This window comes from Camponotus vicinus, unplaced genomic scaffold (assembly GCF_025532165.1).
Source record: "Camponotus vicinus isolate PSW18456_S1 unplaced genomic scaffold, iyCamVici1.0 SCAF_1, whole genome shotgun sequence".
NCBI classification, from domain to species: domain Eukaryota; kingdom Metazoa; phylum Arthropoda; class Insecta; order Hymenoptera; family Formicidae; genus Camponotus; species Camponotus vicinus.
Genome location: NW_028141945.1, coordinates 11,427,463 through 11,441,084, shown reverse-complemented (window position 1 = coordinate 11,441,084; position 13,622 = coordinate 11,427,463). Strand labels below are relative to the sequence as shown.

General features: G+C 29.9%; 1 protein-coding gene and 1 pseudogene across 2 annotated transcripts; both read right to left on the bottom strand.

Moving 5' to 3' along the window:
• Nucleotides 1-716: 716 nt before the first annotated feature.
• On the bottom strand, nt 717-13,040 carry LOC145977372 (uncharacterized; annotated as a pseudogene). Its single transcript, XR_014440493.1, has 9 exons — nt 12,900-13,040; nt 11,882-12,560; nt 10,602-10,945; nt 5,081-5,783; nt 4,673-4,945; nt 3,900-4,099; nt 1,624-2,107; nt 1,148-1,378; nt 717-1,057 (listed from the first exon to the last, which is right to left on the bottom strand). The product of XR_014440493.1 is annotated as an uncharacterized LOC145977372 (transcript).
• On the bottom strand, nt 7,145-9,623 carry LOC145974317 (4-vinylanisole receptor-like). The gene is made up of 3 exons (XM_083104112.1): nt 9,405-9,623; nt 7,688-8,390; nt 7,145-7,490 (listed from the first exon to the last, which is right to left on the bottom strand). The coding sequence occupies exons 1-3, from the start codon at nt 9,546-9,548 to the stop codon at nt 7,150-7,152; spliced, it is 1,188 nt and encodes a 395-aa protein (XP_082960238.1). The 5' UTR covers nt 9,549-9,623; the 3' UTR covers nt 7,145-7,149.
• Nucleotides 13,041-13,622: the final 582 nt, after the last annotated feature.

Sequence of the window (13,622 nt, the reverse complement as noted above, 5' to 3'; positions counted from 1 at the left end):
CCCTTTACATTCTTTGCATTGATACATTGTTCACAAAATATATAGAGAACCTACGCAAAATTGTTGCTGGATAAGAGTATCTACATAATTATGCTTTTTAAATTATCGGCCATCAAGCAATCATTTCTTTCTGTTACACAAAATGTCAGAAAAAATTCTATACATTTTCCTTATCACATACATACGTGCACATTATACTATAATTTATTCCATTTTAATATCTGTTCAACTAAATAATATGAAACTCCATCCAAAAATATGTAATAACTCACTCTTCTTTTATGTTGCAGATTGCAAACTAACAAAAGTTTTATATAGATAAATAATAATATTAATTAAATTAAGAATAATAAATAGATAAATAACTAAATAATATTAATTTATAAATAAATTAAGAATTATTATAAAAGAAATTAATTATAGAAATTATAGAAGAAATTAATAAATATTATAAATAATATTAATTTTATATTAAGAAACTTCTTTTTTTCCATTTTCATATAATATTTTAATAATTTTAACAATTTTAAGAATATGTATATTTTTTGTCATTGCATGAAAAAGATCGATTTGGCACATATACTACTAATATCAATTATATAAGTAACTAATTTATAAGTAATTATTTTAATAAACTATTTATTTTATGCACTTTTTCGAACACGCATTATGTACTTACATATTTGTAGAATTCCTCCACTTGCACAGATTGTATTTCATGTTTCCAGCATTACACGAAGTACAGATAGATAGGAAAAAGAGGATTTTAAGATGCTCACGTACGTTGACAGATTTATCGTTATGAAATTTCCAGCTTGCAAAGCAACTGGAGATTCTGTCTGCATAAAAATGAAGACCAAATTCTTCATTAGTTTTGCAGGAAAATCACACCATGCGCTTTGATAGATGGAGAACTTTATGTCTTCCATTTGAGACTTTAGATAATTCCCAATTAAGCTATACACTGTTAATTGTGACAGAAAGGTGCACTGTACCATTAAACTCTTTGTCATCATAACAGTGTCATTACTTTTTAACGCTATCATGAATTGAAGTCCTGTGAACAGAATATTTATCTGTTAAATATATAAATTATTTTTTATAACGTAATTTCGCGAATCGGTCTCACAATTTACACAATATTCACCCATTACACATAATAATATGCTGATAATAAATAGCTCTATCAACAAAATGAAACTGATCATATCGGCCAATTTCCTTGTCAGCATTATCAGGTAACAGTGTCTTTGAATTAGCGCGTTGAAACGATCGTGGACTCGCGGACTTGTAACATTAAAATCGACGAAATGGGCTCTCAGAATTTTTACTTGACCGCAAATATGTAATGTGATATTTAGAAATAACGCGTCGTTACCTTTATATATGAAAAAAAATTCATTAATTTAATAATTAATATACTCTTTATGCTAATTAAAAGATATGTATCTAAATAATTTTCTTTTATGGCAGAAAGATATACGTCGCGTTAATAAAAGAGATAAAAAAATTTTTTTACAAATGAAATAATATAATTACAAGTATATTTCCATAGTGTTTGATTGATACTAGTTAAAGCAAAAATTGCATAAAATTGTCAATCAATAGAATAGACATTATTACCGATATGAGCATTAGTCGACAGTATCATCGCAACAACTTGGATGAGACAAAAAGCTTTATACATGCTTGTTGGAGCATAGAAGTATTCCATAGTGCATCCTGAAGGTATCGCATACTTCAATATCGCATCCTCGTTCATTGATCTAGTTATATTGATCTGGTTTCCTTCATCATAACCGAGAAAAGGAATCAGCCCGTATATCATACAACTAAAGTAAGACAAGCATAGCATGGGACAGGAGACGATCCTTCCTATAAAGGCGTGTTTTCGCATAATCGCGCGCTCATCTACGTTTTCAATCGTCAAATAATCATTCATGGCGGAGCTGTAATTGTCAATTAAGCTGTTTGCATAAATGCGGAACCATATCATTTTTAGCACGCCAAGCGTTCCGCAACAGATGAACATGATGCAGTCGACATTTTGCTCCGCGTCAGTACAACCCATGCATAGTTCAATGGAAGGCAAGATCACCATTAAACCCTGTTGATATGTTTCTTCGTATATAACATTTTGTATTTAGAAAAAAATGCATTTTGACCTTAATTAAACAAATTTTATTAATATTCATATTTAAGTGCTGATGACAATTTCTCTTTTTTTTCCCGTAATGTAAAGAAAGTATTAGATTTCTACACATAATGTAAAGAAAGTATCTTAGTTTTCTACACATAATATAGAAAAAATGCTGAATTTAATTTTAATTTTAAATATTATAGATGCAAAATGAAATGAGATAAAAATTATATAGATGATTGTATGTTTAAACATATTTACTTTTATGTTGTATTTAAATAAGTAACGGGAAGATAAATGTTATTAAAATAACACGTGTTGAGACTAGTAAAAATTTTTAAATAACAAATTTAAATTAACAACATTTAAAGCACAAGTTTAAATAGCGCTACTATATAAAATAAAATACAATACAAAATAAAAATTCAACAAAATTATCCACATATATATGACGTTGTACAATATGTTATTTATCTTATTTCTTTCTTATGTGTATTAATATATTATTTATCTTTTATTATTTTCTTACAATTGTTAACCATAAATGATGAATTTTTGAAATAGTGTAGTATTCATACTATCCACAATATTTACGCTATTCTATCTAAACGATTGAGGAAAAATCATACATGTGTCACAAAACATAAGAAAAGAATCTTTCTTAAACATTTTCCGACTTACAATCGTGCTCACTCGATTTATTACACTGAGAAAAATTCACCGGAATAAGTCATCAAAAATGAAGTTGTCAAAATTGTTATCGCGACATCGAGATTTTGTTTGAAGTAGTTTTGCTTTACAACGTAATAGAAATTTGTCTAAATCGCCCAATGTGTAACAAGTGAACGATCCGAAGAGAAATAATTCTTATTTTGTTAGATAAATTTTTAATTATTATTTAATAATTGCACGAGTAATTATTTTGATTAAATAATTATTTAAATACACTATAATAAATCATTAATAATTCTTTTCAGCACATATTAGTAATTATTTTATCGAAATATTTTTAAAATATTATGAAATCAATTAAATTTTTATTGCATGAATCAAAATGATTTTTTACCATATTTTAGAAATATTTTTTCGCGAAATTGATATTACATCTGAAAATATAATCTAATTTTAATATTAACAAGTAAAGACAATTGAATTTTGAAAATAAGAATCATAAAAGATAATAATTGTAAAAGATAATTGATAACTATAGCAGCAAAAAATGTGAAAATTCCTTTTTATTCCCTGTTAAAGTTAATGAATCATACAAGAAAAATTTATAAAATAAAAATATGCATATGTGAAAAAAAATTTATTAACTATTATTTTAAAAATTCATTATTTATTATTTTTAAATGACTTTTCCATTTTACAAGTTCAATATGTATTTATAATTGTGTGTGAACTGATGTGTGAACTTACATGTGAATCAAAAAATTATTTATAATAATTTAATTGTATTAAAATATCAAACATTGCCTTTTACAGTATTATTAATAAAATAAATAATTGTGTCCGTATAGTAATTAATGATTAATAATATTTTAAAGAAATTAATATAATATACATATTAAAACATTTATTATAATATAGAAGTTTTAGATAATTATTTAGTAATAATTACTAGCTATAAAACTATCACATATTAATTAACAAAATAAAAATTATTTTCCTTCTCAAATCGCTCACTTGTCATACTGTGCATCGTTCTGGAACAATCGCGCATCAATGATTATCGAGTCCAAACTCAAAGGATGCGTACCGCACCGCCGATGCCCAGAGCACTTCGTAATAAAGAATAGAAGTTGTAATTTTGCAGCGGCCAAACACCGATGGGCCACGCGATCAATTTGAATGGGGTCATCGCGTACGCGATATCGTTCTTCCATCGTTCATCCGCCATCTAGATAATGACTGTAACTGATGTCGATGATCCGTTTGCTATATCGACACAATAAGCAGCTATTCCGACTCATTTTTTATTTAACTTGATTGAAACTATACCCGCTTATCACAAAGTGCAGAAAATATTGCCATGAAGCTTTATGCATTATCATTGGCTAAATATTCATATAGTTATTTTTCTCGAGTATTCATAGGGCTATTTTTCTCGAAATTGTTGTCGATATAGAATAACTACCTTTTTATTGTAGGCGAACTGTCAGAGAGGACGTTTACCTACATATATCATTCACTATGTGTTAGACTTCGAATGTGTGACGTTTCATTTGACTTGGCAGCTTTTTAGAAGAAACTATACCACGATCGTATGTTACCAATTTATCCGTTCAAAAAGATAATAAGTAACAAGTAAGTGAGATACATTTTTAAATGAAAATTGAGCCAAATTCCTAATTATTAATTGAGATACATTTTTCTTTTACTTTATAAATTACTCAGAGAAAAACGAACAGTATAAATTAAACGTGTCCTGTTTGAATCTCAAATATATTTATATTTCTGACAATTATTGAGTGAACATGATTTGCAGCACCGAGAAGTAAGAAACGGATGCTTTCAAAACATTTTTGAAACTATTGAAGTCTATATTATAGAATTTACCCGCTCTTATGTGAACAGGCACATTGGCACGAGCTATTATAAAACATAAGTCTCGCACAATGTTTCTAGGTAAATCGTACCAATCGCTCAAATAAGCCGCTTGAGAAATCGCTTCCGTTTTCGACGATAAAGTCTCCCCCATGTAACTGTACAAGAATAGCTGTATCATTAATACATTGAATGACATTATACTCGTGCCGACAACAGCAAAATCATGTATTGCCAAGGACACGATAAGCTGCAATCCTGAAAAATGTTTGACGTTTATTCTTCGTAATATTTGAATAGACTTTATAATATTAGATTGATTGTAAAGCTAAAATATGCACAATATTTGCGATAAAAGAAATATACAATTTATTTAAAATACTTTTTTCGTACCTAATAAACATATGAGCGACGCGTGAAGAATCAGTTGAGCTATCAAGATGGTATCGAGTGTACTCACGATGCCATCGGCTAAATCCAAAAGCAAACAGTGTCTCTCGATCAATGCCATCATTTTCATTCTAGTCGAATAACGGTTCTTCTTTCCTTTGTGAAATTGCAATAATTCCAGACTGAGTATCTCCAATTGACCGCAAAGATGCATACAAATGCCGAAGAGAAAAACGTCGCTGCCAACATTCCCCATGGCTGTGAACATCAGCTGAATAGTCTGGAGAAGATACATGCCGTAGCAAACGATCGGCACGTTGGAGGGACAGGTCATTTCGTGCGGCAATTCCATCTGTTCCTCGAATCTTGTGACATTTTGTAAAGAAGGCGACATCGCAAACGATAAAAGCGGTCCGAATGCCAATGAAACGACGACAACGTACGCGGAACCCATCTGAAAGAAGAAGACGAATCTGCCCAGGTTAGTGTAGCGAAGCATAACCTGTCGATGCTCCTGTCTCGCGATGCACGTCCAATTGTTCGCTGCGTTGCACAGATTTTTCATCAGATCATCGCGATGCAGTCGTATCAGCGTTATTTTTATGATGCTCAACATGCTGCATGACGCCAGTACTAACTGGTCGACGATAATACTCAGTATGCCATCCTTATTATAACCAATACTTATGTAGATCACCATGATACTCTGCCGACAGAAGTATGTGAGATTTATTTGTATTATATTTTTATAAGAGAAAATAATTTAGACGCAACGTTTATAAAATATTGATTGTCAATTTTTTAAAAATGAAGTATAAACAAGCAGAAACATTTAACAAGCATAAATTGGTCAATGCTAATACTCGAAAATATTTTAATCAATTTTTATGTGTATGTATTCTCTAGTTTTTATTTTATATAAATTTAATTTAATTATATAAATTATTAAATTAAACATATAAAATTAAATAAAAGGTTACGAGTTAATTAATTTTAACAAAAATTATTAGAATATTATTTTCAAATTCAAAATTTGTTTAAAAGATTTAATAAGTTATATAAAAATTTAATGTAAAATTTGTGTAAATGATTATACATATAATTATATAAATTATATAAATTTTATGTAAATCATATATATAATTTATATAAATAAATTATTTAAAAATTATAAAAAAAATTAATCAAAAAATTTATCAAAAAAATTAATAATACCAATATATTGTGTAATATATCATGGAATTATCGATTTGTGCGAAAAATTGTGTTTGTGTGTTATCTGTGATTATATTAAATTGTGAGGAAAAAAAATTTCTTTATTGTTCTTGTTACATTTAAAAGAATGTAACACACACATTTCGCCTCATACTTATTATTACTTTTCTTTACGATCAGAAAACTTTTTAATTTACACAATCACGAAAAGATAGTTTCGGACAACAATTCTCATATGTCATCAAATTCTTAAACTTACTTGTATGATTATGATAAGTAGGGCACGATATTTTGCAAAATTTCTGTCATGATCCAATGGCCACGAGCCGAGTGGCCACATTGTCCGTCTATACAGAGAAAATTCATGAGCCATTTCTTTATTCCATATGTTGCATGATGCCATCCTCGCATGTTAAAAGTCGCGGAATCATTGAGCGTAGTCAGGAGAACTGACGCAGCATTCATTCACTATTGATCGGGATACACTTTGTTATGCACCCCAAACTTCTTCGTGCAGTCTTTATCAACTATTAGTGTATCATTTCTTCAACCCTCGAGTTGGAATTGATTACTCATCGCAATTCGTGAAAACCTAGCCCTAATACGTGTCATTGATACAATAGCGTAATAATAGAGCATATATGTTATTCTTCAATAAAGTCCTCAGTCTATTGCAGAATTTTATCACAAAGTTTTAGCGGAGTTCATGATCGAAGAACATTGGTGAACCGAAAGAAATACATAACAAGTAAGCGAGATATATTTTTTTCTTTTACTTTATAAATCATCCAGAGAAGCGAAAGACAGAAATTAAATGTATCTTATTTAAATCAAGTATATATTTACTTTGTTAACAATTATTGAATAAGCATGATTTGCAGCACCGAAAAATAAGAAACTGATGCCTTCAGAACATTCTTGAAACTATTGAGATCAATATTATAGAATTTACCCGCTCTTATGCGAACAGGCACATTGGCTCGGGCTATTATAAAATATAAATCTCGCATAATGTTTGTAGGTAAATCGTACCATTCGCTCAAGTAAGCTGCTTGAGAGATCGCTTGCGTTTTCGACGACAAAGTTTCCCCCATGTAACTGTACAAGAATAGTTGCATCATTAAAATATTGAAAGACATTATACTCCTCCAGACAAGAAAAAAATCATGTATCGCCAACGACACGATAAGTTGCAATCCTGAAAAATACTCGATACATTTATTTTCTGTAATAATTGAATTGAATTGATTTTATTAATAATTGAATTGAATCTATTAATAATTAATAATTGAATTCAATTGAATTTATTAATAATTGAATTGAATTGATTTTATTGTAAATAAAATAAGTACAATATTTGCGAAAAAAGGGAGTTATGTAATATATTTAAAATACCTATTAAACATATGAGCAAAGCGTGGAGAATCAATTGAGCTATTAAGATGACATCGAGTAGATACACGATGTCTTTGGCTAGACTCAAAAGCAAACAGTGTCTGTCGATCAAAGTGATCATTTTCATTCTCTTCCAATAACGATTTTCCTTCCCTTTGTGAAATCGCAATAATTCCAGACCGAGTATCTCCAATTGACCACAGAGATGCATGCAAACGGCGAAGAGAAAAACATCGCTGCCAACATTTCCTGTGGATGTGCTGATTAGCTGAACAGACTGGAGAAGGTACATGCCATAGCAAACGACCGGCACGTTGGAGGGACAGGCCATTTCTTGCGGCAATTGCATCTGTTCCTCGGATGTTGTGACGTTTTGTAAAGAGGACGACGTCGCAAGCGATAAAAGCGACCCGACTATCAACGGGGCGACGACAACGTACGCGGAACCCATCTGAAAGAAGAAGACGAATCTGCCCAGGTTAGTGTAGCGAAGCATGACCTGTCGATGCTCCTGCCTCGCGATGCACGTCCAATTGTCCGCTGCGTTGCACAGATTCTTCATCAGATCATCGCGATGCAGTCGTATCAGGGTTATCTTTATGATAGTCAAAATACCACATGACGCCAGTACGAATTGGTCTACGATGATACTCAGCATGGCATTCTTGTTGTAACCAATACTTATATAGATCACCATAATAGTCTGTCGACACAAATATGTGAGATTTATTTATTATATTTTTATTGTGGGAAATATTACATGCCACACTTACAAAATATATATTGTCAATCATAAAAAAAATAAAAAAAGTACAAACCAGTCGACAATAATATACATGAAGATAATATAATCAATTTTTATGAATGTTATTTAATTTTCTTTCTATATAAATTTAATATAATTTAATATAATTATAAAATTGTAATTATGTAAATTATTAAATAGTTTACATGCAAATTATAAAAAATCTATAAGATAATTAATTAATATGCTTTAGCAAAAATTAATGATAAGAATATTTTTAAATAACATTTTTTAATTAATTATAAGAATATTTTTCATCTCAAATTTAAAATTTATTAAATAAATTTAATAAATCATATAAAAACTTAATTAAATCAATTAATTAAATTTTAAATTTGAGATGAAAAATATTCTTATAATTAATTAAAAAATAATAATTAAAAATATTCTTATTATTAATTTTTACTAAAGCATATTAATTAATTATCTTATAGATTTTTTATAATTTGCATGTAAACTATTTAATAATTTACATAATTAAAATTTTATAATTATATTAAATTATATTAAATTTATATAGAAGGAAAATTAAATAACATTCATAAAAATTGGTTATATTATCTTCATGTATATTATTGTCGACTGGTTTGTACTTTTTTTATTTCTTTTGTGATTGACAACTTATTTAAAAATTATAAAAAAATTGATATTCATCAAAGAAATAAATAATATTAATGTATTACGTTACATTATCGGTTTTTGCTAAAAATATTATATATTTGTGTATTTGTCTCTAACGATACTAAATTCCAAGAAACTTCCTTTCTGATCAGTTTAATCTCATTCAAAGAAATAAATGTATTACTGACTCAGACAATTCTCTTTATAATTTAAAGACTTTATAGTGCATATAGACAGAAATAGTTTTTTAAAAACAAGTTTATATGTAAATTGTCAAGCTAACAAATTTACCTGTGTGATTACGATAAACAGGGCACGGAATTTTGCAAAATTACTATTGCGATCAAACGGCCACGAGCCAACTGGCCACATTATCCGTCTATAAAGAGAAAATTCATAAGCCATTTCCTTGTTCCATATTTTGCACGACGCCATCCTCGCATGTTAAGGGTCACGGAATCATCGAGTGTAGTCAGGAGAACTAACGCAGCGTTCATTCATTATTAATCAAAGTGCATTTACCTATGCACCCCCGAACGTTTTTCCACGTACAACCTTTACCAACTATTCGTATATTATTTCCAACCCTCTGGTCAGAATTGATTACTCATCGCAATTCGCGAAAACCTAGCGCTAATACGTGTTATTGGTGTAACGGCTTAATGTTAGAGCGCAGATGTCATTTTCCGATATAGGGTTCTCACCCTATTGAGGTGAACTTTATCACACGGAAACAAAGTTTCATCATGTCACGATCGGAAGACATTGACGAACCGAAAGAAATACATTCGCAGGAAGTTCGAGAACTAGTTTATACATACATTATGGAAGACTGTAGGTGGATAAGTATTTTCTTCTTCTTCTCTCAATTTTAAATATATAAGATTCAGTTTAAAGTAATAGATTTATTAGATGACACTTTTACACATATAATTAAATTATTTCTCTTTTGATCCTCCCTTGAGAAACATTATCTTATGTATTAGGGAAAGCTTCGCGATATTCGTTGAAATATTATATATTTCATGTTTCCACCAATCATATAAATCATTTTTTTTTAATTTACAAGGAAAAATATATATTTTACAACGATTATGAAATTTGCGGCAAAAATTTATTTTATTTAAACTATACAAATTTTTAAAGACAAAATACGTTTTTACTTTTGAAAAAATAGCAAGAGGGGAAAAGATAAATTCAAAATGCTTTTTAAAATAAAGACTTGTGTCTTTTTGGCTGAGCTATGTTTTTTTGAAGTTATGCGAAATTTTGACATGAAATTACCTATACGATAATTTTGTTAGCCAAATAAATGTATTTATTAGATAACTAATACTTTTAACTTACAGAAAATTATATTGTAAAATATTATCTTATGTACAAAAGAAATTTAATAAGAGATTTTTCAGATGTTTATTTACAAAATTTTTCTAACAATGATAAATTTTTTTGCGATAAGTTTAACTATGTAATATCTCAATTGTTCGCTCCTTCTTTTTCAATCATAACACGTAAGGCGGATAAGTAGGATACGGCAGTCTTCAGGATATCCGTAAATGTGGCACGCGTGACGTAGAAAAACTTTCCGGCTGTCAGACGGATAGGTATATTCGTTTTTACCATAATAAATGATAAATCTCTTATATCGTTAGTCGAAAAATCGCACCAATTGCTGTCGTAAACCGCGAAGGACAGAGCCTCGCTTTGATCTCTCAAATTATCACCCGCAAACGAATATATAAAGGATTGCAGCAACATGACAATCATTATTACAATGCTCTTCGTTGTCATGATCGTGTCGTGAACATGCAAAGATTCGATGAGTCCGAAACCTTAAATCAGTACATTTTATTCCTTGATTCTTGATCATCTCTTCTATAATTATGGCAAAATGCTATTCCGGTTAATATATATTATATCTTATAGTATAAATACGAATATAAAATTAAAAAATAGAGAAAAATATTAATTTATTTCCAAAGTTTCCAGTATAATATTTAGATCGGACTAGTTTAAATTTACTTCTTATTCCTCGTAATAAAATTGATATAATTTATGGTTGAAGTTTGTTGCATTTTATTTTTTTTCTGTATCGTTTAATAAAGCGATACAAATCAGAAAGGCGGACGTGTTTTTTTGCTAGCAAATCAAAATTTAAATTTGAAATTTGAAGATTTGATTTATATTACAAAAAGATAACTCACTGTAGTATTTTAATGATATGAAATATTCTTACACACTATAAAAATTTTTACAATAAAAAATTGTATATATAAAAATATAATTAATTTGCTAAGTAAATTTATTATAATTAGTTATAATTAATTTATAAATAATTATAATTAATCTTTTTTCCAAAACATAATTGTCTAGATATATAATACACATAAACTCCAAATATTATTTATATTTCAATTTTTTATGCGAATTTGTCTTTTTATAATAAAGTAATTATTTATAGAAAATTTAATTAGAGAAAGTTAGATGAAAAATTTTGGAAACATGCTATATATATTTTGTTTTCATTTTTTATGGATTAAATAATAATTAAAAGATGTTAGATATTTTATTTTCATTTTTTATAAACTAAATAATAATTAGAAAAGATTCAATCAGAATTATTATATACTTATAAAAATATATTACGAATATATACATTTTATCAGATATTAATATATCATGATCACCGACATATTAATAATTCTAAATCTCTAAATCTTCCTCTGCATGAAAATATAATCATGGAAATGTTTCACGGACTTACATACCTGTTATGCATATCAAAATGGCACTAGTGAAGATCTGAGTCAAAATTATAATATTATAAGTATTTTCGATAATCTCGGTGAGCCTTAGCAATCGCCGATGTCTGACGACGAATTCTTCAACGAGACTGCCCTCCTTCTGCTTGTGCCTGCGCCGACTGATCTGCCGGAAGTCGATCATAAGAAGTTCGAGCTGTCCGCAGAGATGCAGCGTGATACCGACGAAAATCCCCTCCGTGCAACAGTTTCCGGCATATGTAATGAATAACTGTACCACCTGATAGAACGTAATGAGGACATACTGGAGGCTGGTAACAGACTCAAAGAGACAGGACGTCGGGAGGTAAAATGTCCTCTCATTGGCAGTCACAACGGGTAACAACCGCAACATATACAACATAAAAGCGAAGAATCCGGAATAAAACAGGGATAGTGATATTATTCTCGCCATGCGTGCGTGCTGGATCATGATGTCGCGCGATTTCGCATCCTCGACGCTACACCAGTCCTGAATAGCGGAGAACAGATTGGTCGACAGTGTGGATCGTTGCAACCGCAGCAGAGTGAGTTTCACAATTACCAGCATCGCACTTGCGGTCACCACGTATGTATCAATCGGATCCCCGGAAGAATTCTCGCAGGCGAGGTAAACCTCCATCAGCAGTGTTATTACTAGCAAGATCTGGAATAACGGATTGTCGCGACAATAAAAGCGTCATGTAAGTCTCTCATTTTTTATTCTCATGTTCGAAATATTGTTTAAAAAAGGAAATATTATTTTAAAAAATATTTCTAATATTTATCATTTTTTTCCCTTAAATTAATTATATATCTTATGATACACATTAAAAAAAAATTATTGCATGCAATATTTTTTATAAATTTTACATATTTTTAATATTTAAAAAAATCGCATCACTCTGAATATTAATTAATATCGTGGGGTATTTTAATATATTTGATTATCTCAATAATTTTAAAGCAATACATAAAATATAGACAAATGTTCTCCTCCCGTTACCTCGCTTACGATCGCAAACAACCAACGCAGCTTTGAATATAAAGTGTCATCCTCAATCGGCCATGTGCCTACAAACCATGCCAAAGTCTTATAACTCGATAATGCGTAAACAGCATCTTCGTTCCAATATACCATCCTCGAAACGAGACGATTCCGGACTGATCTCGTGAACGTGCATCTTTAATAGCGCATAGCAATGTAATTAAGCATTAATAATAGTCTTCATTAATCGATTTGTCACTTGACAACTGACTATGACGCGCGCATAGCGTCTCTTCTTCATCCCCATCCTCTCTAGCTGTCTCTTATCCTAAAACTATCGATTCTCGCGAGAACATAGCAGCGTTGAACCACTCGTGCGTCAAAGTATATGCATGTTTTAAGCAGCCGGGTGAGTGGGTCGGCAAATTACCCGATTATCTATATCATTGCATGATGTCGCTTGAATTGTACAATGTGCATAGAAAATACTGACAGACAAAATTTGCGCAATTTATCAATTTTCCGAGAAACCTAGTGCATCGTGAATGCGATGTATATATTATATACGTTCACAATTTCTACAAATAATGCATACTTTACGTATAAAGGGGGATCACTTTTTGAAAGTTGAAATTATGTAGTGAAAACCTCATAAGTGTAGTTTAGCTTTCAGTAGAAATTTTCAATATTTCGAATTATATGGGTATCAATACAGCTTGAACATAGCTTATTTTTCTTTTT